The sequence below is a fragment of the Micromonas pusilla genome (genome assembly GCF_000151265.4).
Source record: "Micromonas pusilla CCMP1545 genomic scaffold MICPUCscaffold_10, whole genome shotgun sequence".
Taxonomy (NCBI): domain Eukaryota; kingdom Viridiplantae; phylum Chlorophyta; class Mamiellophyceae; order Mamiellales; family Mamiellaceae; genus Micromonas; species Micromonas pusilla.
Window position 1 is genome coordinate 1,001,211 of NW_003315891.1, and position 21,925 is coordinate 1,023,135.

The window sequence follows — 21,925 nt, forward strand, 5'->3', positions numbered from 1 at the left end:
GTGGATGGATGGACGTCGACGGATGCGAGCAAACGCCAAACGCCAAACGCCAAGCGCCCGCCGCTCACAGTTTGGCGACGGCGATCTTTTTCCGCGGCGGCGACGCGCGTTCTCTCGCCGCCGCCTCAGGGTCGTTCCATACGAGCGATTGTCGGGGTGGAGTTGAAGGGCGTCAGTTGGCGTTGAAAGGCGCCGAGGGCGGGGATTGAAATCGAGGTGTGGGCGGAGAGAGACGACGGCAAAAGTCCTTAAGGATCGGCGTTCACCTCGCCAACGCGGTCGTATGGGAACCAGTGTATAGAACGCACCTCAGCCTCGCCTTCTTTGGGTCTCCGCTTCGGCACCGTGATCTTCAACACGCCGTGGTCCACCTTGGCGTCGATCGCATCCAACTCCGCGTTGAACGGCAGCGCGTATCGGTTCTCGAACGACCCGAAGTGCCGTTCGCGGCGATGATACGTCCTCTGATGCGGGGCGGCCGCGGTTTCTTCCGCTTTTTTGATTTCGATTTCTTCTTTCTTCTTCTTCGGCGTCGTCGGCGTCTCGACGTCCTCCTCCGTCGTCTCCTCGCGCTTTCCTCTCACGATCAACACGCGATCGCGCTCGTCGACCTCGACCGAGAGGTCCTCGAGCTTGACCCCGGGCACGTCCGCGGTGAACGTCAGCGCCGCGTCGGTCTCGCGCACGTCCATCGCGCTGCGAAGAAGCTCGAACGGCGACGACGACGACGACGACGACGACGACGACGACGCGAGCGCGTCGCCGCCGCCGCCGCCGCTCCACGGCCAGCGGCGCGCGCCGTCGCGCAGCGCTCGGAGCCCGGTCTCGAGTGGGCCGACGTGGACGGATGACGACGCGCCACGTGGACCGGACGACGCGAGGAAGAGCTCGCGCTCGATCTCCGCGAGCGACTCCACGACGTCGGCGAAGGCGTCGCGCGGCGTCGTCGTCGTCGCGGAGGCGGCGTCCTTCTTTTCTCCCTCGGTATCCGCGTCCGCTCCGTCGCGCGTCGTCGTCAGCGCGTGAAGTCCCTCGCGCGCGCGCGCGGCCGCCGCGCGGACGCTCCTCCCCGCGGCCGCGAGCGCGCTCGCCGCGGGGTGGACGTTCGCGCGGTCCGTCGGCGGCATCTCCATCTCGGGCGCGTCGCACGACGCGTGATCGTCCAGACGCCCGAGCGTCGTCGAGCCCGGCGCGGCCGCCGCGCCGCCCCCCAACGGGGACTCGAACGAGCGAAAGAGCCGCAGCGCGGAGGCGGGGCGCGGGATCGCGACGACGACGACGAGGAGGGGGAGGAGGAGGAGGAGGACGGAGGCGGCGCGGGGCGACGCGCGGGGGGTCGACGCCATCGTGCGCGGGCGTGCTGTGTCGCGCGCGAGGGCGAGCGCGAGCGCGTCGTCCAGGAGTCGTCCCGTCGTGGCTTTTTCGGCGGTTCCGAAGACAGCGGAAGGGAGCCTGGCAGAGAGGGCGTCGCATCTCTCCGCGGACTTTTTGCGAAACCAAGTTCTGTGAAGTTTCTATTTCCGTGCTCTCTACTCGCGCGTCATGCCGTCCCACAGAAGCGCGTGAAAGTGGTACATCGCCGCCTCGACCGCGGGAGCGTACCGCCCGACCCCGTACCCCGGGCTTCGAACGCCCTCCTGGACTTTCTCGCACAGCGTCGTGTCCTCTCGTTGTATCCTGTCGGAAGCCGCCAGCGATTTTTCGATAAACGCCTCGGTCGCGCCTTCGACGCCCTTCTCGAGGTAGTACTCGAACACCACCTTGCACGTCTCCGCGCCCGTGGGTATCACCCAGTTCGTGTCCAACCACTTTCCGTACCGGTTCACCATGAAGTTCGGGTGTATGAACGCGTACAGCGCGGCATCGCCGAGGCGGTCGTCGCGGTCCCGGACTCGGGGCCGTTCTATACGAGCGAACGTCGGGGTGGAGTTGAAAGGCGTCAGTTGGCGTTGAAAGGCATCGAGGACGGGGATTGAAAGCGAGGGACCCTGGGCGGAGAGACACGCCGGAAAAATCCTTAAGGAACGGCGTTCACCACGCCAACGCGGTCGTATGGGGACCAGTGTATAGAACGCACCTCGGTCCGTCGCCGCCGCCGCCGCCGCCGTCACGGTTTGCAGCGAATGCAAACCGCGTATCGTCGTCTCGTAGCTCTTCATGCTCACCCCGCTCGCGAGCTCCGGGTGCGCGAACGGCACGTGGTACCCGCCGTCCAGGTAGTTGTCGCAGAACACTTTCCAGTTGCAGTTCAGCTCGTACTCGCGCCGCGCGACGTGCGTCATCTTCGGGGTGGAGTTGAAAGGCGTCAGTTGGCGTTGAAAGGCGTCGAGGACGGGGATTGAAAGCGAGGGGTGGGCGGAGAGACACGCCGGGCAAAGTCCTTAAGGAACGGCGTTCACCACGCGAACGCGGTCGTATGGGGACCAGTGTATAGAACGCACCTCCGCGACGCCGGCGGATCGCATGCGTTCGCCGGCTTCTCCCAGCCACTCGTTCACGGGCGGCGGCGCCGACGCGTCATCACCTCCGAGGTTCACGAACACGAACGGGCCCCACGTGTCCACGCGCAGGGGTTTCAAGCCGTTGTCGGACACGTCGAAGCCCTCGATCCCGGTCAGCCGCGTCGCCTTCGTCAGCGCGCCTTTGTCGTCGTACGTCCACCCGTGATACGGGCACCGAAAACACGTCGCCTTCGATTTCGATTTCGGTTTCGGTTTCGGTTTGGAATCCGAACCGTCGCGGGAGAGACCACCTGGGGGACCCGAATCGTCGCCACCGCACGCGGGGTCATCGCCGGCACTTTGTCTCGAGCACCCCGTCGCGACCTCCATCGCGTGGTGCCTGCACACGTTGTGGAACGCGCGCACGTCGCCGTCGTCGCCGCGGACGACGAGAAACTGAGGGTCGAGGGTCCGCGCGACGCGACGTCAGGGTGGAGTTGAAAGGCGTCAGGCGGAGTTGAAAGGCGCCGAGGGCGGGCGTTGAAAGCGAGGGGTGGGCGGAGAGAGACGCCCGCCGGCCGGGAGATAAAGTCCTTAGTTAAGGAACGGCGTTCAGCACGCGAACGGGGTCGTATGGGGACCAGTGTAAACATGGACGCGCCTTCACGTTCCCGACGGCGCCGGTGAAGTAGTCGCCGACGTCCGACACCTGATCAACGCGACCGACCGCCTGCCACCCCTCCGCGAACACCGCGCGCGCCTCTATCGCGGGGATGATCGCGGCGTCGGTGTACCACGACGACGGCGGCGTGGACGCGGCGGCGACGCCTTTGGACGCGGTCGGCCACGGCTCGAGACCGAGGGAAATCGCGCGCGCGATTTTTTTCGCGTCTTCTTCCTCGTCTTCGGCGGCGGCGGGGACGGCGACGGCGGCGGCGTCCTTCTCGTCCGCCGTCGTCGTCGTCGTCGTCGTCGTCTCCGCGCCGCCGCCGCCGCGGAAGAACGGGCACTTTGATTTCGTCGTAACGCCCGAGTGCACGACGTTATTCACAGCGTCACCATCGCGCGCGGCTTCCTCCGCGGCACCGTCGCCGTCGCCGTCGCCGTCGCCGGCGCGGAGGCGTAAAAACGCTCGCGTCGCGCGTCGCAATCGGTCGCTCCCGAGGCTCTTATACGCGAGCTCGTCCGCGTCGGCGTCGTCCATCGCCCTCCCTAACGCGCTCGCGGTGTCCGCGTCGAGGTCGGACAGCCGGTCCAGATGCGTTCGAACGGTGAATAACACCCAACGCGAGACGTCCCGGGGGTCGTCGTCGTCGTCGTCTCGCGGCCGCAGTCGGCGCACGGTTTCGTACTCGACGCGAAGCCGCATCGAATCGCCGACGGCGGCGGGCGACGACGGCAACGCGGCGAGAGGGTCCATGTACCCCACGTGCAGGCCGTCGTCGAACGCGGCGGCGTCCACGTCAGCACCCTGGCCGGCGGTCTTCGCCGCGGCCGCCGCTCTGTTTGTCGCGCCGCCGATGGCGAGGTTGGTCGGGTGCCACTCGAGGCTCGTGGACACGATCTCGTCTGATGCGGGCGATGCGGTGCGTTCGTGCATCGGTCAGTTGAAAGGGACCCACGCGATCAAATGTTGAACCACGAGGGGTGGGTGAAAAACGAACGCGTGCACAGAACGCACCCGAGTTTTGCAGCGCCCAGTTCGCGCGCCACAGCGGCTTGTCGTGCTTCAGCCCCGCGAATACCCGCGCGACCGCGGCGCGCATCTTCTCTTCGTACCCCGGGACCGGGACGTGGATGTCCCCCAGTGTTTTCCCGCGGCGTTTCGTCGCGTCGAAGCTGAAACACACGACCCCCGCTTCGAAGACGTGTGACGTTTCGAAATCGACCGCGACGTCGCCGCCGTCGCGGACGACGTCCTCCCTCGTCGTCTCCTTCACCAGGCACAGCTCCTCCTGCACCAGCTTCGCCGCGGCGCGAAGCGCGTCCTCGCCCTTCAGCGCGTCCAGCGGGCCGGTGCTCCACCCGTCGAGCTCCGGCACTGACGGTCGAGGGTCCGTACGAGCGAAGGATGTCGGGGCAGAGTCGAAAGGCGTCAGAAGCGGAGTCGAAAGGCGTCGAGGCGCGTCGGGATCGAAAGCGAGGGGTGATGGGCGGACAGAAACGCCCGCCGGGAGAGAAAGTCCTCAAGGAACGGCGTTCACCACGCGAATGGGGTCGTATGGGGACCAGTGTGAGGAGAACGCGCCTGAGACGCCGCCGTCGGGATCTCGTCTGTACCGCCGCGGCTGCCGACGCGTCACCCAATCGCAAACGTCCCGCAACACCGTCTCCGCCGCGCGCGACGCCCCCGACGCGTCGTCCCACGCGACGCACCGCGGCTCCGCGTCTACGAGCGCGTGCTTCTTTCGCATCTCGCGCGTCCAGTCGCGCGAGTCCGAATCTTGCTCCAACCAGTCCGACGCGGCGTCGAGCGGTTTGAGGCCGGTCCCTCGCGTGAGGCCGCGCGAGGCCCACAGGAATCGCCCCGCGGTCGCGACGTTCGCGCGCTCGAACCGCTCGATCGGGAACGGCGACCGGCGCGCGGCGGCGGCGTCGGGAGCGGTCGAGGGGGGCGAAGACGGCGGCGGCGGCGGCGACGACGACGACGCGGGGGCGGTCCGAAGACGATGACGACGACGATATTTCGTCGTTCGAAGAAGACGCGACGGGCGCGGCGTCGCGAACGACGCGCGCGCGCTCGTGGACGCCATCACGCCGCCGCCGCCGCCGCCGCGCGTGGGCGACGGACGACGTCGCGGTCCGCGGGTGGGGAGAGAGAAGTGGTGTGTGTGTGCGCGCGCGCGAGATGTCGACGCGTTCAAAAGGCGCCTGCGCCTTCTCGATCTCGCGCGAAAAAAAAATCCTTCGCGCGAAAAACCAAAGCAGGTCTAAAGCAACGACAGGCTCCTCCCGACCCTCGGGCAGTCGACGCTTCACTCCCCCCCCCGCGCGCGCCGTCGTCGTCGTCGTCGCGGACGCGCCCCGCGATGCCGCGCGTCTCCTCCCTCCTCCTCCTCCTCGTCGTCGTCGGCGTCTCCGTCGCGTCGCTCGCGCGCGCGGACGTGTCGCCGACGACGTCGACGGCGAGACCTCGAGAGCGTGGGGCGCAGAAGACGTCGACCGACGCCGACGCCGACGCCGTCGCCGTCGCCGACGCGTCGCCGTTGTCGCCGTCGTCGTCGACGACGACGACGACGGTCGCGCCGCGCCCTCCGAGGACGACGACCGCGCCGCCAGTGTCGCTCCCTATGATCTTCCCCGCGGACGAAGACGGCGGCGGCGTCGGCGTCGCCGCGCGCTACGCGTCGCACGTTCCGACGCCCGCGGACGAGTTCGCGCTCGACGAGGCGCGTCCTCCTCACACAAGGACTTTATCTCCCGGCGTTCGTCACTCTCCGCTCAGGGTCCTTCGGTTTCGATCCCGACGCGCCTCGACGCCTTTCAACTCCACCCCTGACCCCTTTCAACGCCACCCGCCCCGACGTCGTCGCAGGCCGCCCCCGAGCCGGCGAGTCGGTCGGCCGAAGCCGCCGCCGCGACCGTCGCCCCCGAGCGCAGCACCTGCTGCGCGTATTACGGCTACCCGTTTCCGTACCCGTACGCGTCGTATTACTCGCCGTACTGGCCGAACGAGTACCCGATCTATCCGACGATCGGCGCGGGGTCGCCGCTGTGGTATCCGACGATCGCGCGAGGCGTGAGTGCGCCGGCGTGCCTGCTCGCGGCGCCGCCGGAGTGCGCGTGTTACGGACCTTTTTCCGTCGCGCGGCCGTGGGGGTTTTATTGCGTGTTGACGTCGTCGACTGGGACGTCGTCGCCGCCGCCGCCGCCGCCGCCGCCGCCGTTCCTCGGTCAACCCCCGCCGCCGTTCCTCGGTCAACCCCCGCCGCCGTTCCTCGGTCAACCCTCCCCGCCGAGCCCGCCGCCCGGGGTGAACCCGCCGCCGATCGATGAGATTTGCGGTTTGCCGCTCATGAACGAGACCTGCAATTTCGACTCGTGTGCGTCGGAGGATCGGATCAGACTACTTCCCATACAGTACATAGAGTTCGACCCCGTTCACGCGACGTTTGATCGACGACTCGATTCGCGACGATCGACTGACTGATCGATCGACCCGTACCTCGACCCGACGCGTCCTCAATCAGGTAACTTTTGCGTGTTTCCGCCCGGGTCTGAGGTCGCCAGCTGTTGCTGCGACGCGGAGTGTTTGCTCCCGGAGTTTAACGACTGCTGCCGCGACGCGAGGAGCTGCTGCCCGGCGATATTTCCGCCCGCCGCGGGGAACGCGAACACGCCGGGGGAAGGGGACGTGGAGAAGGTGACGAGGGATTCCGAGCCGAGGCGCGCGGCGGCGGCGCGGCGGAAAAAGCCGAGCGCCGAGAGCCGACGGCTCGACGGGTAGGCGACCGACGAGAGCGCGCGCGGCGCGACGGGGGGGATCGTTCGTTCGTTCGTTCGTTTAAAGCGCAGCACACGCACGCTGGGGTAGTCTTCTTCTTACACGACTAGATTGACGAAACGAAACGGCCGTCACTCAACCGTTTCGTCTGTCCTCCTCTCCACTCGCGGAGAAAATTAAAAGTGAATCGCCTTCCCGCCCGTCGCGAGCGCGGCTTCCTTCACCGCCTCGGACAACGTTGGGTGCCCGTGGCACGTCCGCGCGATGTCCTCCGTGCTCGCGCCGTACTCCATCGCGAGCACGCACTCCGCGAGGAGCTCCCCCGCGGCCGGACCGACGATGTGCGCGCCGAGGATCTTAGGGTCGAGGGTCCGTTCAAAGCGACGTCGGGGCGGAGTTGAAAGGCGTCAGAAGCGGATGAGTTGAAAAGCGTCGCGGCGCGTCGGGATTGAAAGCGAGGGGTGGTGGGCGGACAGAAACGACCGCCGGGAGAGAAAGTCCTCAAGGAACGGCGTCCACCACGCGAACGGGGTCGTATGGGGACCGGTATAAATAATATGAACGCGCCTTATCCGTGTGCTTGCACGAGACGAACTTCACGAGGCCTTCGGAGTCGTCGTTGGTCCGCGCGCGCGAGTTCGCCGCGAACGGAAACGTCCCGACGTTATACTCCGTCCCCGCCGCCTTGAGCTCTTCCTCGGTCTTCCCGCACCACGCGACTTCCGGGTGCGTGTATACGATGGACGGGATCACGTCGTAGTTGACGTGCCCGGATTTACCCGCGAGTTGCTCCACGCAAGAGATGCCCTCCTCCTCGGCTTTGTGCGCGAGCATCGGGCCTGAGGGATTTAATAAGAGACGGAGCGGGCGAGGGGGTCCGTCAGCGCGCGAAGCGAAGAAAAAGCGCAGCTCAGCGCGCGCGAACGCCTCGAGGAACGGAACGGAACGGAACGGACGCCGCCGCGCCGACGGGGGCCGCGCGCGAAGCGGTCTCGATCGATCGATCTTCCTTCGTTCGTTCGATCGTTCGTTCGTTCGTTCGTTCGATACAAAAAAATCAAATCGAAAATACTGTACCTTCGACGATGTCGCCGATGGCGTAGACGCCATCTTTGTTCGTCTTGTACGTGTGCATGTCCACCACGACCTGGCCTTTGCCGTTCACCTCCACGCCCGCGTCCGCGAGCCCGAGGTTCGTCGTGTACGGCTTGCGCCCCGTGGACACGAGGACGACGTCGGCTTCGAGAAACTCCGCCTCGCCGCCCGCGGAGGGCTCCACGGTGAGGAGAATCGAGCCGTCCTTTTGCTTCTTCGCGGCGGTTACCTTTTTCTGCATCTTGAAGTCGAACCCCTGCTTCTTCAGCGCGCGCTGGAACGTCTTCCGGACCTGGCCGTCCATGGGCGGGCAGATGTCCTTCCCGAACTCGACGACGGTGACCGCCGAGCCGAGCCGCGACCAGACGGAGCCGAGCTCGAGGCCGATGACGCCGCCGCCGATGACGACCATGCGCTTGGGCACCTCGGCGAGGTCGAGCGCGCCCGTGGAGGTGACGACCTGCGACGCGATTGGTGGGTGATGTGGCGGGAAGTGATGTGATTGGTTAGTTATTTTATGACCCGTGTGGACGTTTGATTGGACGAGAGCGACGGAGAGGGCGCCGGGCAAAGTCCTTAAGGATCGGCGTTCACGTCGCGAACGCGGTCGTACGGGGACTGGCGCGCAGAGCGCAAACGCGCCTGCTTCTCGTCCACGTCCACGCCCGGCAGGGACGCGGGCTCCGACCCCGTCGCGAGGATGACGTTCTTCGCGTTGATCGTGACCGTGGTCCCGTCCGCGGCGGCGACGGAGACCTCGCCCGGTTTCGACGTCAGCGAGCCCCACCCTTTGACGTAGGTCACCTTGTTCTTCTTGAAGAGCCCTTCGATGCCCTTCGTGAGGCCCTCCACGGACTTGGACTTCTGCGCCATCATCTTGCCGACGTCGATGGAGACCTCGCTGACGACGACGCGGCGTGGAGAAGGGGGGGGAACGGCGAGGTGAGAGAAGAAAGAAGTCCTTCAGGAAAGACGCGCGAGGACGCGCGGAGGAGGAGGCGGCGGTCGCGTCGCGTCGCGTCGCGCGCGGCGGGAGACGAACGACGTACGATGGATGAGAGCCGTTTCGAGGCGCGCGAAGGCTGGGGGCGATCGATCGAGAGGACGCGCGCGGGGGGGGGCGAAGGTCGCGCATCGATCGATCGATCGCGCGGCGCGACGACGACGAGAGACTGGTCTCCATACGACCGCGTTCGCGTGGTGAACGCCGATCCTTAAGGACTTTGCCCGGCGTGTCTCTCCGCGCGAGCGATCGTTCGGAGGCGGAAGGAGGACGCGGTGGGAGGACGCACCCGACGGTGATCCCGTGCTTCGCCATCGTGTGGTTCGCGTCGTGGAACAGATGCGACGCGTGCAGGAGCGCCTTGGACGGGATGCACCCCACGTTGAGGCACGTCCCCCCGAGCGTCCCGCGCCCCTCGACGCACGTCACCTTCATGCCGAGCTGCGCGCCTTTGATCGCGGCGACGTAGCCTCCGGGCCCGCCGCCGATGACGACGACGTCCTGGACGTCGCCCCCGGCGTCCGCGGCGAAGGATCGGAGGAAGAGCGCGTTCGCGTTCGCGCGCGCGAGCGGCGCGAGCGCGGGGAGGCGGCGGGCGAGCGCGGGGAGCATCGTGCCGCGCGCGTTCGTTGTTATGCGAGGCGAGCGGGGCGTGCCGTTCGCTTCCTTTTCTGTCGCGAAGGGACGCGGTCGGTTTCAGACGAATTTCACCCACCCCTCGGGATCAACATTTGATCGCGATCCCTTTCAACTTAACCGATACAGTACACTTTTTTCGGCAGTGCACGCGTTCGAACGACCCTGAGAGAAGACGCAGACGGCGAGCAGAGCTGAGCAGAGCGCCCCCACGACGCGCACTCCTCGCCGCGCGACGACGATGCCGCCCGCGCCCGATCACGTCGTCGACGTCATCGAGATGCTCGACGACGACTCCCTCGCGATGGACGCCGCGGGCGGCGCGAGATCCGCGTCGCGCGGCGGCGGCGCGACGCGCGCCCGCGCCGCCGCGTCCGCCCTCGGCGCTCTCGACGAGACGACAGGGACGGCCACCGCGGCGGAGGAGGAGGAAACCCTCGCGGCGGCGACGACGACGACGACGACGACGACGACGACGACGCGCGCGATCTTCGCGCGGACGACGAACGCGCCCCCGAACGCGGCGTGGGTCGCGCCGGGCGACCCCATCCCGCGCGCGCCGTCGCCGTCCGCGTGGAACCACCACCTCCGCGCGTCCGTCACCGCGACCGTGGACGCGCTCTGGCAGGAGCGACCGCCGCGACTGTTGACCTACTCTCCGTCCGCGCTCCACACGCTCGGATGGCTGCCGTTCTTGACGTCGTGGCGAAACCTGCGCGTCACCGCGTTCGCGTCGTGGACGCTGCACGCGCAGTCCGCGTGCCTCGTCGCGTGGACCGCGGCGTTGCACGTCACGCGCGGGCTGGGCGTGCCGCAGTCTCAGCAGCGGCACTTTTGCGCGATTTTTTCAACCTCCTACCTCGGCTCTCTGTCCTCGTTCGGCGTCATCACCACGCTCGTTCTGGGTCTGTTCATATCGCTCGTCGTGCAGAGGTGGTGGGAGGTCAGGACGCAGTACGCGACGATGCACAGCGCGATAATCGACGTCGCGGTCGCGTTCACGTCGTCGACGCGGCGTATACGGCGGAGGGCGCGTCCGGACGGCGACGGCGAGGAGGTCATCACCTTCAACACCCACGACGACGACGACTCCACCGTCAAAGAGTTCCTCAGGCTCCTGAACCTCACGCACGTCCTGTTCCTGTCCCAGGCTGGGGACATGGAGCACACGGTCGACGCCGCGAAGGCGTTGCGAGGGTGCTCGCTCGCGCGGCCGTGGGACTGGCACGCGTTCGCGGGTTCGTCGTGCGCGTCGTCTAAGGTGCGTTCTATACAAAAGTTTTTCACCCAAGCGTCGCCCGGTTTCAACATTTGATCGCGTCCCCTTTCAACTGACCGGAGAACTGTTTTTGTATGGAACGGCCCAAAGTCGCCGAGGGGGTCCGCGGGGGACCCGCCGCCGCCGCCACCTATAACGGACGATACCCGACCGTTTCCTTTACGCCACGCGCTCGGAAAACATCCCGCGAAGCTCGAGAGGGACGATTGCATCACCCTAGGGTTGTGCTCCGTGGAAGAGTGGGACGCGTTGCTGGGGACGCAGGCGCGGCGACGGCGGTTTCTTTCTTTTTCGTTCGACGCGCCGACGCGACCGTCTCGCGTGCTCGCGAAGGTACTCACCTTCGTACCCTACGCGTTACTACCCGCGCGCAGGCTCGAGGGATGCCGCGGTACATGACGTCGCACTGCTGGACGTTACAGGTTTTAATCGAGGCGAACGACGCGGGGTTGTTGACTGACGCCGCGTTCGCGTCGTTATCAGGTGCGTTCTATACAAAAGTTTTTCTCCCGAGCACCGCTCGGTTTCAACATTTGATCGCTCCCCCTTTCAACTGACCGGTGAACTGTTTTTGTATTGAATGGCCCTCAGCCAAGCTGAGCGCCGTGAACGCGTCCGCGGGGAGAGTCCTCACCTACCTCGCGTCTCAGCTCCCGTACACGTACGTGAACCTCGTGTCGTTCGTCTCGCACGTGTACCTGTTCGTCCTCGCGACGTGGTTCGGTTTCATGCTCTCGAGCGGGCTGAATCAGCTCGCGGTGGAGGGTCGCGGGACGACGCGGCTGGCGCGTCCACGTTTACACTGGTCCCCATACGACCCCGTTCGCGTGGTGAACGCCGTTCCTTAAGGACTTTCTCTCCCCGCGCGCGTTTCTCTCCGCCCGCCCCACGGTTTCGATCCCCGCCCTCGACGCCTTTCAACTCCGCTTCTGACGCCTTTCAACGCCACCCCGACGTCGCTTCGCGCGACGGAACGACCCTCAGTCGCCGGCGGCGGCGGCGGCGGCGACGACGACGACGTACGAATACTCGCACGAAGAGGCCGGGACGGACCTGCACGAAGACGCGCTCGCCGCCGCGTTCGGATACTTCTTCGTGATGTTCAGCAACGTTCTGTTCCAAGGCTTGCTCAACTTACACGCGCTCTTGGATAACCCCTTCGGGCACGACCCGGCGAAGTTTCCGCTCAGAGCTTTCATCGCGCAGGTCATCGGGACGACGGACGCGCTCGCGAGTGGCGCGCACCGCGCGCCGAGGTCGAGCTCGATCTCGCGCGCGCGCGCGAGCGCGCGGGGCGCCGCGGGGACGGGGAAGGATGACTGACGACGACGACGACGTCGGTTGGACGAATAGACTGCTGAGAGAACTGACGAGAGACTCACCAGTCAGCTTGTGAATTTTGACCGCTGACGTCGACTTGTTGACCCTGTCCGAACCTCTTGTTGACCCTGTCAGAACTAACTTGACCGATAAGTGGAACCAGATTGTTTTTTCAAGACTAAAAAGGCACCCGGGTGCCGCGTAAACTAAATGCGTAGTGCGGTAAAATCTCACCGAGCCACTGACAGCCGCGCATCACTGCAGCTTTTTACCTGTACAGTAGGATATTTTTCGCAGCGCCGTCACGTGGCACTCCCTCAACCCTGGTAGGGTCCTCACATTCAGAAAGCGCGCGCGTTGGCCGCGGGGAGAGGATGAACGACTTCGAGCGCGCGCGCGAGGTGCGGATCGAGGAGAACAAGCGACGGATGCGAGAGATGGGGATCACGACGTTATCCGAGAAGCTCGAGCGCGCGACGGAGACGCGGGCGCCGACGCAGGTGCGCGCGACGATCCACATTTCGATCCGACGCTCGCTGGCGGGAACATCCCCTCGACGCTTTTCTGCCTGGTCGCGTCTTCGCGCGGCTTCGCGCGTCGTATCGCGATCGCGTCGGTCGCGGAGCCGCGCTATCTTCTCGTGCGCGCGCATCGCGCGTCGTCCCGTCGCGTCGCGTCGTTTCGCGCGTCGCCGCGCGCGCTTCCCGACGATCGGTGACGAGATCCCAATAATCTAATCTAATCCCCGTCGTCTTCCTCCGCGCAGCGCAAGCCGTCGAAACCCAAAGCGTTCGTGCCGGTCGCGGAGCGACGACGGTCCACGCGCGAGCGCGCGACCGTGGACTACGCCGCGCAGGTCAACGCGCTGAACGCGTTCGACTCCGACTCCGACTCCGACGACGTCGGACCGCGAAAGCGCGCCAGGCGCGCTCCGGCGGAGAAGCGCGTTCGTAAAAAAATTCTCTTCTCCTCCGCCGACGCCGCGTCGTCCGCGGCGCGTCGGTACGCCGTCGGCGGTCGCGTGTACGACTCCGAGCTCGGGGTGACGTGCCACTGGTGCCGCCAGAAGACGGTCGAGCCGCACGTCCACTGCTCGAACGAGAGTTGTCGCAGAGGGAACCCGATCGCGTTTTGCGGCCGGTGCCTCCGGAACCGCCACGGCGAAGACGTCGAGGCGCGCCGCGCGTCCCTCTCTCGTTCGCCGCGTCCGTCGCAATCTTCACCTTTAAAACACCGCCACGTGTCACTGACCTCATCCACACACTCACGCCACGTCATCTCTCACGACCAATAGGACGCGATCCTCTCCGGGGAGTGGATCTGCCCGAAGTGCCGAGGCTCTTGCGGCGACGGCGCGTTCTATACACTGGTCCTCATACGACCGCGTTCGCGTGGTGAACGCCGATCCTTAAGGACTTTGCCCGGCGTGTCTCTCCGCCCATCCCTTGCGTTCAATCCCCGCCCTCGACGCCTATCAACTCCAACTGACGCCTTTGAACTCCACCCCGACGTTCGCTCGTATGGACCCTCGACCCTCAGGCTGCGCGTCCTGCTGCAACTGCGGCCCGTGCCGCAAAGCGCTCGGCCTGCCGCCGACGAACCAGATGATCAACATCGCGCGCGAGTGCGGGTTCGACAACGTGCACGATTACCTCGTGCACGCCGCCACGGGCGCGTCCCCGGAGGAGCTCCGGCGGCGGAAGAAGTCGCTTCCCTGGGGGAAGCGGTCGCCGCCCGGTCACTTCTCGAGCGCGAGAGCCGCCGCGGCCGCCGCCGCGGAGGCGACGCCCACCGCGGATTTAAACGACGCGAGGAGAGAAGATCGCGACGAGGAGGAAGACGACGAGACGCGCGCGGCGGCGGCCGACGCCGCGCCGTCGCCGCCGACGCCGTTTCAGGCGGAATCTATTCAGCGGGTGACGTCAAGCGAGAAGTAGGTCGCGCGCGCGGACGTCTGACGCGCTCGCGTTAGGTATCGATCGCGTTGAATTCGTCGTTCTATCGCGCGAAGGCGAATGCGATGGCGAAAAAAGGCGGGTCGATGCGCGACAGAACACTCAAAGGGGAGGGCGGGAGGGCGGGTCACGTTTTTATTTTTGCAACGTTTTACCTTTTCGGACGGGAAGGGTGCGAGAGAGAAAGCGTTGGCGAGGAAACGAACGAGGGGACGAGGAAAGACCGACCTGGGCTACATCTCATAACCAGCTAGGGCGCGTGGTACTGTGTATGTGTGTTTATAATAGCTTAACACTGTTAGTAATATCGTATGTTATCGCCGTGTATTATTCGTCTCGCCCGCGATATCGCCGCCGCGCGACCTCCGCGACGCGAAAGAATCATCATTCCGTCTTCGCGCGCTCTCCTCACACTGGTCCCCATACGACCGCGTTGGCGTGGTGAACGCGATTCCTTAAGGACTTTTCCCGGCGTCTCTCTCCCCCTCTCGCTCTCGCTCTCGCTCACGCGACGACTTTGCTCCGCGCGTTCGCCACGAACGCGTCGATCTTACCGTGATCCTTCACGACGCCGCCGTCGTCCGCCACCCCGGACGCGACGTCCACGCCCGTCGGACGCGTGATCCTGTCGCGGCGCGATTCGACGATTCGAGAGGCGGGCGAGGGGCGGGCGCGTCAGTCAGTCGAGTCGGCGACGCGCGCGTGTCGTGTTTTTATTGGCTGATCGCGTCTCCACGTGTCAAATCGTGAGGCTCACAACGCGCGCGCGAAGCGAAAGCGAAAGAAAAGAAATCCAACAGGGAGGGAGATCGCGCGGAGAAGAGCAGTCTCGACCGACCGACGCACCCGACCGCCTCCGCGACGTTCTCCGGAGTCAACCCTCCGGCGAGCAGCCACCCTTTCCGGCTCACCCCGCGCGGCACCTTCAGATTCCCCCACTCGAACGCCTCGCCGCTGCCCGCGTTCACGCCGTCGATCAACAGCCAATCGACCGTGCGTCGCGGCCCGTTCACCCAGTCGATCGCGGCTCTCCACCCCTTCTCGCCCTTGAGCGCCTCGTTCCGTTGATCCGTGAGCTTCGCCTCGTCCCCCGGCATCGGCGTCGCGATTGCGCCGTCCGCCGACGCGTTCACGACGTAGATCGCCTTGATCTTCATCGGGAGGTCCACGAGCGACGCGCGCGCGCCGTCGCCGTGCAGCTGCGCGTGATCTATCCCCGCCGCCTCGCACGCGGCTACGATCTCCGCCGCGGTCTCGTCGACGAAGACGCCGACGGGAACGGCGCCGTCGGCTCTCGCGGCGGCCGCCACCTCCTTCGCGACGTCGAGCGAGATCGACCGCTTGGACTTTGGCCAGAGGATCATGCCGACGAAGTCCGCGCCCGCGCGCGCGGCGTGCGTCGCGTCGGCCGCGGACGTCACGCCGCACACCTTCACGAGAGGGGATTTGTTGGGACCATCCGCGGCGGCGTCGGCGCGGACGACGACCGACGCGGCGGATCTGGATCTTCTTTTCGCGTCGGATCTCGCGCGGACGGTCGCGCGCGGGGCGCGGCGCGCGGTCGGCGCGCGCGCGGTCGCCGCGCGCGACGCGAGGCGTCGCGGCGACGCGCTCGCAGAGAAGGCGGCGGCGGCGGCGGCGGCGGAGGACATGACGCGGTGCGCGTCGCGCGGCGCGGTCGGGTGTGACGAGGAGAGACGGGGCGCCCACCACAGCCAGGCAGTCGACGACGTGGACGAGGGCGGAAACTCCGAGACACAGGGCCTTTACGGGATTTTCCGCTTTCAACGATGGTATTCGGCACGGTGAACGCGGGAAGATTCCGGGGTTTCAGCGAATATTTCAAAGGGGAAAAGACGCACCGGTCAACGAACCGCCGCTACCAGAAAAGTGTACAACTTGCCCCACCTGACCGCGCGCGCTCTTTTACGACACCTGCGGCGTGTTATCTATCCATCGCCAGACGCGCCACTCCCGCCGCCGCACGCTCGCCGCATCACGATGTCCTTCTCCGTCGCTTCCTCCGCCGCGCGCGTCCGCGCGCCCGCGCGCGTCGCCGCGTCGGCGCCGCGCGCCGCCGCTCGCGCGACGTCCCTCGCGGCCGCGCCATCGCGCGGCGCGTCGTCTTCGTCCGCCGCGGTCGTCGCGCTGTCGTCGAAGCGCGCCGTCGTCGCGACCGGCGTCGTCTCGCCGCGGGCGTCCGGCGCGGTCGCGACGCGCGCGACGCGCGCCAGCGCGATGCGCATCTTCGCGGGGCGCTTCGAGACGGAGCGCACGTACATCATGATCAAGCCGGACGGCGTCCAGCGCGGATACGTGCGTCGTCGAAGCTCGCTCGCGCGCCGCCGTCGTCGTCACCTCGAGACGACGTCATCGATCCGTCGCTTCCGCTTTCCGTCCGCGACGCGTCGGTCGCGACCGCCGCTCGCTCGCTCGCTCTGATCCCGAAGGACCCCTCGCGCCCTGAGACCATAAACCCTGACGTGACCGACCGCCTCCCTCGCGTCCGTCGCCGCGCGCCGCAGGTTGGCGAGATCATCGCGCGGTTCGAGCGCAAGGGCAACGTCCTCAAGGGCCTCAAGACATTCCAGGTGCGTTCACTACAAACGTTTTTATTCACCCATCGCTCGGTTTCAACACTTGATCGCGTCCCCTTTCAACTGACCGGTGAACATTTTTTGTATGGAACGACCCTCATCAATCAGTGCCCGAAGGCGGTTGCGGAGGAGCACTACCAAGACCTCAGCGAGAAGCCCTTCTTCGGCGACCTCGTCGAGTACATCTGCTCCGGCCCGGTCGTCTGCATGGTGTGGGAAGGCCCCGGGGTGGTCAAGTCCGCGAGGAAGATGATCGGCGCGACGAACCCGCTCGAGTCCGAGCCCGGGACGATCCGCGGCGACTTAGGCGCGTTCTATGCACTGGTCCCCATACGACCCCGTTCGCGTGGTGAACGCCGATCCTTAAGGACTTTTCCCGGCGCATCTCTCCGCTCATCCCTCGCTTTCAATCCCCGCCCTCGACGCCTTTCAACTCCATCTGACGCCTTTGAACTCCACCCCGACATTCGCTCGTATGGAACGACCCTTAGCCGTCGAGGTCGGGCGAAACGTCATTCACGGGTCCGACTCCAACGAGAGCGCGGAGAGAGAGATCGCGCTGTGGTTCGGCGGCGACGACGAGCTCGTGGACTGGACGCCGACGATCACGCCGTGGACGCGCGAGTGAGCGCGAGCGAGCGCGAGCGGCGGCGGTGGCGGCGGCTCCGTCCGTCGACAAACGCGGCGCGAAAGTCGTTCACCTTCACCGCTACAGTACCTTATTTCAAGAGAATTTCCCCGCCCGCTTATCAGTTAATACTGGACTGGATAATAATACACGTAAGCCTTCGTTCCTTCCTTCTTTAATCCTCCGTCGTTCCCCAATATTTCAACCTATAACTACGACTACACGTTGAAATCAATCAGAGGAAAGGTAATTAATTCTCCCATCCGACGCCGCCGCCGCCGCCGCCGCCGCCGCCCGCCGCCTCGCACCGCGCGGGCCCACCCAACGCCGGCGACACGCTCTCCGCGATGTGCCGCGCCCACGCGTCGTACCCCCACTCGTTCGGGTGAATCCCATCTCGCGCGGTCAGATCGTCCCGCCCCGCGGTCGCGCGCATCCACCGAATCGCGGGCTTGGACACGAACAGCACGCGCCCGCCTCGGCTTTCGCGGTTTGTTTGGTTTTTTCGGTTTTTTTGGTTTTCTCGGTTTTTTTGGTTCCGGTCGTCGTCGCCGCCGTCGTCGTCGTCGTGACTGGTTCCCATACGACCGCGTTCGCGTGGTGAACGCCGTTCCTTAAGGACGTCGTCGCCGCCGTCGTCGTCGTCGTCGTCGTCGCGCATCAGGTGCAAGCGTCGCTTCTGCGTGTCCCACACCTCGCTCGCGGCGATCGCGACGTACGAAAGCGGCGGCGGGAACAACGTCGCGAGGTCCATGGGCATCCCGGGAAGCACGACGACGCACTCGGGCCCGACGACGCGTTCGATCTCCCTCACCGTCTCGCGGAGCTGACGGCGAAACGATAACGCCGTCCGCCCGAAAAACGCCATCTTGAAATCGTTCACGCCGCACATGAGCACGACCGCGTCGACGCCGCCGCCGCCGCCGCCGCCGCCGCCGCGCTCATCTGTCGCGTTCAAATTCAAATTCGACAGCCGCCGCAGCTGCGTCACCTTCCGCTCCAGCTCCGGCAGCACCTCCCGGCGGATGGTGTCGACGTCGGCGCCGCCGACGCCCAGCGCGACCCACTCCGGGGTCGACGGCGCGCGCGAAGCGACGAACGTCGGGGTGGAGTTGAAAGGCGTCAGGGGTGGAGTTGAAAGGCGTCGCGTAGGCGTGTCGGGATTGAAACCGAGGCGTGGTGGGCGGAGAGACGCGCCGGGAGATAAAGTCAGTCCTCAAGGAACGGCGTTCACGACGCCGACGCGGTCGTACTGTATGGGGACCAGTGCAGTGTGAGATTATAAACGCGCGCACCTCCACGTCCACGCCGAGGAGCGACGCGAGCCGCTCCGCGATGATCCGAGGGAGCACCGGACCGCGCGCGGCGGAGGCGACGGAGCACCCGACGCCGGTCACGAGCGAGTCGCCCAGGACGATCACGCGTCGCGTCTCGCGCCGTCGCGTCGTCGTCGCCGTCGCCGCGCGTCGCGCGTCGCGCCGTCGATCGCGGATCGATCCGCGCTCGAGGTCGTCCCACCGTCGCCGCGCGCCGCCGCCGGCGGTTCGATCCCCGCCGCCTCCGCCTCCTCCCGTCGACCTCCTCTCCCTCCTCGCGTCGCCGCCGCGCGCGATCCCCTCCGTGGGCGCGTCCGTCGCGCCCGGCAGCGGGGAGTACGCGGCGTGAAGCGCGCACGCCTGCGCGTAGGTGAGCGCCGCGCACGCCGCGGTCGCGCCCGCGACGCACCGCGCGGCGCGGCGCATCATCGCCGCCCGCCGCGCGGGGGCGGGGCCGCGGAGGATCGCCGCGGAGGGATCGCGCCGGCGGAGGCGGCGTGAGCGCGCGAGGGAGGGAGGGGGAGGACCGCGCCGCGACCGAGTGCGAGTGGTGGCGTCTCCTCCGATGTTATGCCGTGATGACGCTCAGGCGGCAGCGCAGCGCTCGTCAGCGGTCGGCGCGTTCGATGCGAGCGTTTTTCACCCGTCACTCGGTTTCAATATTTGATCGCGTCCCCTTTCAACTCGACCGATGAAAACCGAATCGCACGCGCAGATCTCACGCGTCACGGCAGTCCCTCCCGTTCAAAAGCAACGCCAGTCTGATCGACGCTCGCTCGCGTCGTCGCGTCGTCAGAATTTCGGCGCAGCGGGGGAGGCATCCGCGTTAGCGCGACACCGCCGCCGCGGGCCGTTCGCTCACAGAGGTCGCGCTTCACGCGGCTACCAGATCCGCGCCCTCCGTCGCGCGCGCGCGCCGCGTCGTCCGCGCGCGCGTCTCGGACAGGAGCCTCGCGCGGGAGAGAGACACGCAGGACATCGATCGTCCTCGGCGCGAAATGCCGAAGGCGTCCGCCGACCCGGTCACGCCGTTCCGAGGCTACTGGGACGAGGAGGAAGAGAACGCGCTCCGCGATGCGGTGCAGAAGCACGGGATCGGGTCGTGGGAGAAGATGCGCCACGACGAGCAGTTCAAAGTCCTCAAGTGCGTCGAGCGCGACGCGATCCCCACCCCACCTCCCCCCGCGCCGGCGCATTCATTTCATTCCGCGACTGGGCGATTCCGGCCGCGGATAGACCGTCGTTGGCGAGTCATCGCGCCTGCCGTGCGCGGAATTCGCTTTATCGTCGCGTCTCCTCGGCCGCGGGGGCGGCGCGCGCGCGCGCGCGCGCGCGCGCGCGGATCGAGCGATCTCCCCCTCCGTCTCCCTCCCCCCTCCCCGCGTCTCTCGTCCCTCGATGAATCCCCTCGAGCGAGCGCTGACGTCGTCGCGCCTCCCCGCGACTCGATCCCCGCCAATCATCCGCTCGCTCGCTCGCCGCAGGGGACGCACGGGCGTCCAGCTGAAGGACAAATGGCGCAACCTCATCAAGTTCCAGCACCTCCGCAGGGGGGAGGCGGAGAGCGCGCCGTATAAGAGCGGCGCGAGAGGGCCCGCGCCGGGGAGCTCGAAGAAGCGCAAGGCGGACGACGACAGGTCCGAGCGAAGCGCGACGCGACGACGACGCGACGGAAGAATTTCGCCGATTATTCCGCCGCCTCTTTTCCCTCGCGAATCGATTCGATCGATTAATCGCCCGGCCTTCGCTCCCCCCCGCGTGGTCCGTCTCGACCGCGTCTCGACGGACGCCGACGCCGACGAGCCGTCCACGTTCGAACCCTAAACCCCCCACCCTAACCCCCTAACCCTCGCAGCAAGAAGAAGAACGCCAGCAGAGACGCCGGGAAGGGAGCCAAGGGCGTCAAGGGCGCGAAGAAGCTCACGGCCAAGGAGAAAAAAGCCGCCGCCGCGAAAGAGGCGGCGGCGGCGAAGCGAGAGAAGGCGAGAGCGACCGCGGCGAAGACGGCGCGGACGCAAGACGCGGTGCGAAGGAACCAAGAAGCCCTCGCGAAGAAGCTCGAGGCGTCGACGAAGGCGGCGAAGAAGGGGGGACCCGGCGGACCCGGCGTCAAAACCGCCGCGGGCGCGGGTGGCGCGTCGGCGGCGGACGAGGACAACAAGAAACCCACGTGGGGCGGCCCGAAGAAACGCTTCAAGACGGCGTACCACGACGCGGAGGACGCGGGCGGCGGCGCGACGGATGAAAAGGGAGGGGCCGTGACTTCCGCGGCGGCGGCGGCGTTGAGCGAGGCGACGGAGGCGTCGCGCGCGGCGGAGCGCGCGCTTCGAGAGGCCAACGCCGCCGTCGCCGAGTCGCAGCGCGAGCGCGAGGGCGCCGTCGCCGCGGTCACGAGCGCGGAGCAAGTCCTCATCGCGGTGAAGACGTCCGTGGAGGACGCGGAGGCGATGTATAACAACGTCCGCGAGGAGCTGGCGAGGATGCACGCGTACGACCACGAGGAACACGACGAGCACGAGGAGCACGAGGACGACTGGGATAAGTACCTGCATTTCGGCGACGGCGGCGAGGAGAAGGAGAAGGACGGCGGCGACGCGTCGCCGAAGCGGAAGACGCCGCGTAATTCCATGCGGTCCACGATGCCGGCGGGCGCGGCGGGCGGCGCGGGCGCGGCGGCGACGCCCGCGGAGCCTGGCGCCGCCGCCCCGGAGGGCGTCGTCGTCACCGCGGCGGAGGCGGAAGCCGCGGAGACGGCGGCGCGTCAGTTCCACGCGCTGCGCGGCGGCATGAAGGACGTGGAGACGACCCACGCGGCGAACACCGCGCAGGCGTCCGCCGCCGACGCCGCGCACCACGGAGGCCACGCGCATCACGGTGGGCATCACGGGTTCCAGCCGTCGCTCCAGGAGGCGGAGCAGTTTTTGCTGTCGGAGCTGAAGAAGCTCGAGGCTGCCAACGCGGCGCTGATGTCCGCGCGCGCGCGGCTCGCGGAGATCGACAGGCGCCTGGCCGCGGCGATTCAGCGCGTGGGCGAGTGCGAGATGCGCGCTCGGAGGGAACGCGAACGCGTCGCGACGCTGGCGGCGGGCGCGAAGGCGGCGGGCGGCGGCGGCGGCGGCGGCGGCGCGTGGGGCGTCGAGGGCGGGCTCGACGAGCTCGACGACGACGACGACGACGAGGAGGTGGAGGAGGAGGAGGAGGAGGAGGAGGA

The 21,925-nt window shown here is 67.0% G+C and overlaps 11 protein-coding genes across 11 annotated transcripts in view; 5 read left to right on the top strand and 6 right to left on the bottom strand.

Moving 5' to 3' along the window:
• Positions 1-320: 320 nt before the first annotated feature.
• On the bottom strand, positions 321-692 carry MICPUCDRAFT_8574 (uncharacterized protein; the record flags this gene model as incomplete). The annotated part of the gene is made up of 2 exons (XM_003061783.1): positions 321-464; positions 549-692. Coding segments are annotated over 2 exons (288 nt in total), but the record flags the coding sequence as incomplete, so codon positions are not given.
• Positions 693-1,553: 861 nt separating this feature from the next.
• Positions 1,554-3,258, bottom strand: TIC55-1 (chloroplast envelope protein translocase family; the record flags this gene model as incomplete). Its single annotated transcript, XM_003061784.1, has 5 exons — positions 1,554-1,891; positions 2,078-2,282; positions 2,442-2,690; positions 2,826-2,897; positions 3,109-3,258. Coding segments are annotated over 5 exons (1,014 nt in total), but the record flags the coding sequence as incomplete, so codon positions are not given.
• Positions 3,259-5,470: 2,212 nt separating this feature from the next.
• Positions 5,471-6,888, top strand: MICPUCDRAFT_41758 (uncharacterized protein; the record flags this gene model as incomplete). The annotated part of the gene is made up of 3 exons (XM_003061520.1): positions 5,471-5,866; positions 5,977-6,484; positions 6,632-6,888. 3 exons carry the CDS (start codon positions 5,471-5,473, stop codon positions 6,886-6,888), a joined length of 1,161 nt encoding a protein of 386 aa, XP_003061566.1.
• A 59-nt stretch (positions 6,889-6,947) lies between these two features.
• DLDH-GCSL (dihydrolipoyl dehydrogenase) lies at positions 6,948-9,597 on the bottom strand. The gene is made up of 5 exons (XM_003061785.1): positions 9,273-9,597; positions 8,623-8,881; positions 7,963-8,440; positions 7,453-7,724; positions 6,948-7,241 (listed from the first exon to the last, which is right to left on the bottom strand). The coding sequence occupies exons 1-5, from the start codon at positions 9,593-9,595 to the stop codon at positions 7,062-7,064; spliced, it is 1,512 nt and encodes a 503-aa protein (XP_003061831.1). The 5' UTR covers positions 9,596-9,597; the 3' UTR covers positions 6,948-7,061.
• A 263-nt stretch (positions 9,598-9,860) lies between these two features.
• MICPUCDRAFT_41760 (uncharacterized protein) lies at positions 9,861-11,746 on the top strand (the record flags this gene model as incomplete). Its single annotated transcript, XM_003061521.1, has 2 exons — positions 9,861-10,857; positions 11,490-11,746. The coding sequence occupies 2 exons, from the start codon at positions 9,861-9,863 to the stop codon at positions 11,744-11,746; spliced, it is 1,254 nt and encodes a 417-aa protein (XP_003061567.1).
• Positions 11,747-11,878: 132 nt separating this feature from the next.
• Positions 11,879-12,109, bottom strand: MICPUCDRAFT_51425 (uncharacterized protein; the record flags this gene model as incomplete). The annotated part of the gene is made up of 1 exon (XM_003061786.1): positions 11,879-12,109. One exon carries the CDS (start codon positions 12,107-12,109, stop codon positions 11,879-11,881), a length of 231 nt encoding a protein of 76 aa, XP_003061832.1.
• A 483-nt stretch (positions 12,110-12,592) lies between these two features.
• On the top strand, positions 12,593-13,981 carry MICPUCDRAFT_63118 (uncharacterized protein; the record flags this gene model as incomplete). The annotated part of the gene is made up of 3 exons (XM_003061522.1): positions 12,593-12,718; positions 12,985-13,570; positions 13,758-13,981. 2 exons carry the CDS (start codon positions 12,593-12,595, stop codon positions 13,510-13,512), a joined length of 654 nt encoding a protein of 217 aa, XP_003061568.1. The 3' UTR covers positions 13,513-13,570; positions 13,758-13,981.
• A 905-nt stretch (positions 13,982-14,886) lies between these two features.
• Positions 14,887-15,825, bottom strand: MICPUCDRAFT_63121 (uncharacterized protein; the record flags this gene model as incomplete). Its single annotated transcript, XM_003061787.1, has 1 exon — positions 14,887-15,825. The coding sequence occupies one exon, from the start codon at positions 15,823-15,825 to the stop codon at positions 14,887-14,889; it is 939 nt and encodes a 312-aa protein (XP_003061833.1).
• A 586-nt stretch (positions 15,826-16,411) lies between these two features.
• Positions 16,412-17,398, top strand: MICPUCDRAFT_20218 (uncharacterized protein; the record flags this gene model as incomplete). Its single annotated transcript, XM_003061523.1, has 4 exons — positions 16,412-16,489; positions 16,699-16,764; positions 16,879-17,094; positions 17,270-17,398. 4 exons carry the CDS (start codon positions 16,412-16,414, stop codon positions 17,396-17,398), a joined length of 489 nt encoding a protein of 162 aa, XP_003061569.1.
• A 250-nt stretch (positions 17,399-17,648) lies between these two features.
• Positions 17,649-19,143, bottom strand: MICPUCDRAFT_51429 (uncharacterized protein; the record flags this gene model as incomplete). Its single annotated transcript, XM_003061788.1, has 2 exons — positions 17,649-18,464; positions 18,694-19,143. The coding sequence occupies 2 exons, from the start codon at positions 19,141-19,143 to the stop codon at positions 17,649-17,651; spliced, it is 1,266 nt and encodes a 421-aa protein (XP_003061834.1).
• Positions 19,144-19,712: 569 nt separating this feature from the next.
• MICPUCDRAFT_41764 (uncharacterized protein) overlaps positions 19,713-21,925 on the top strand; it is a gene marked incomplete at both ends in the record, with an annotated part of 3,339 nt that continues 1,126 nt past the window's right edge. Inside the window, 3 exons of the mRNA XM_003061524.1 lie at positions 19,713-19,858; positions 20,199-20,351; positions 20,570-21,896. Coding sequence (XP_003061570.1) covers positions 19,713-19,858; positions 20,199-20,351; positions 20,570-21,896 — 1,626 coding nt within the window. The remainder of the gene's footprint in view (positions 19,859-20,198; positions 20,352-20,569; positions 21,897-21,925) is intronic.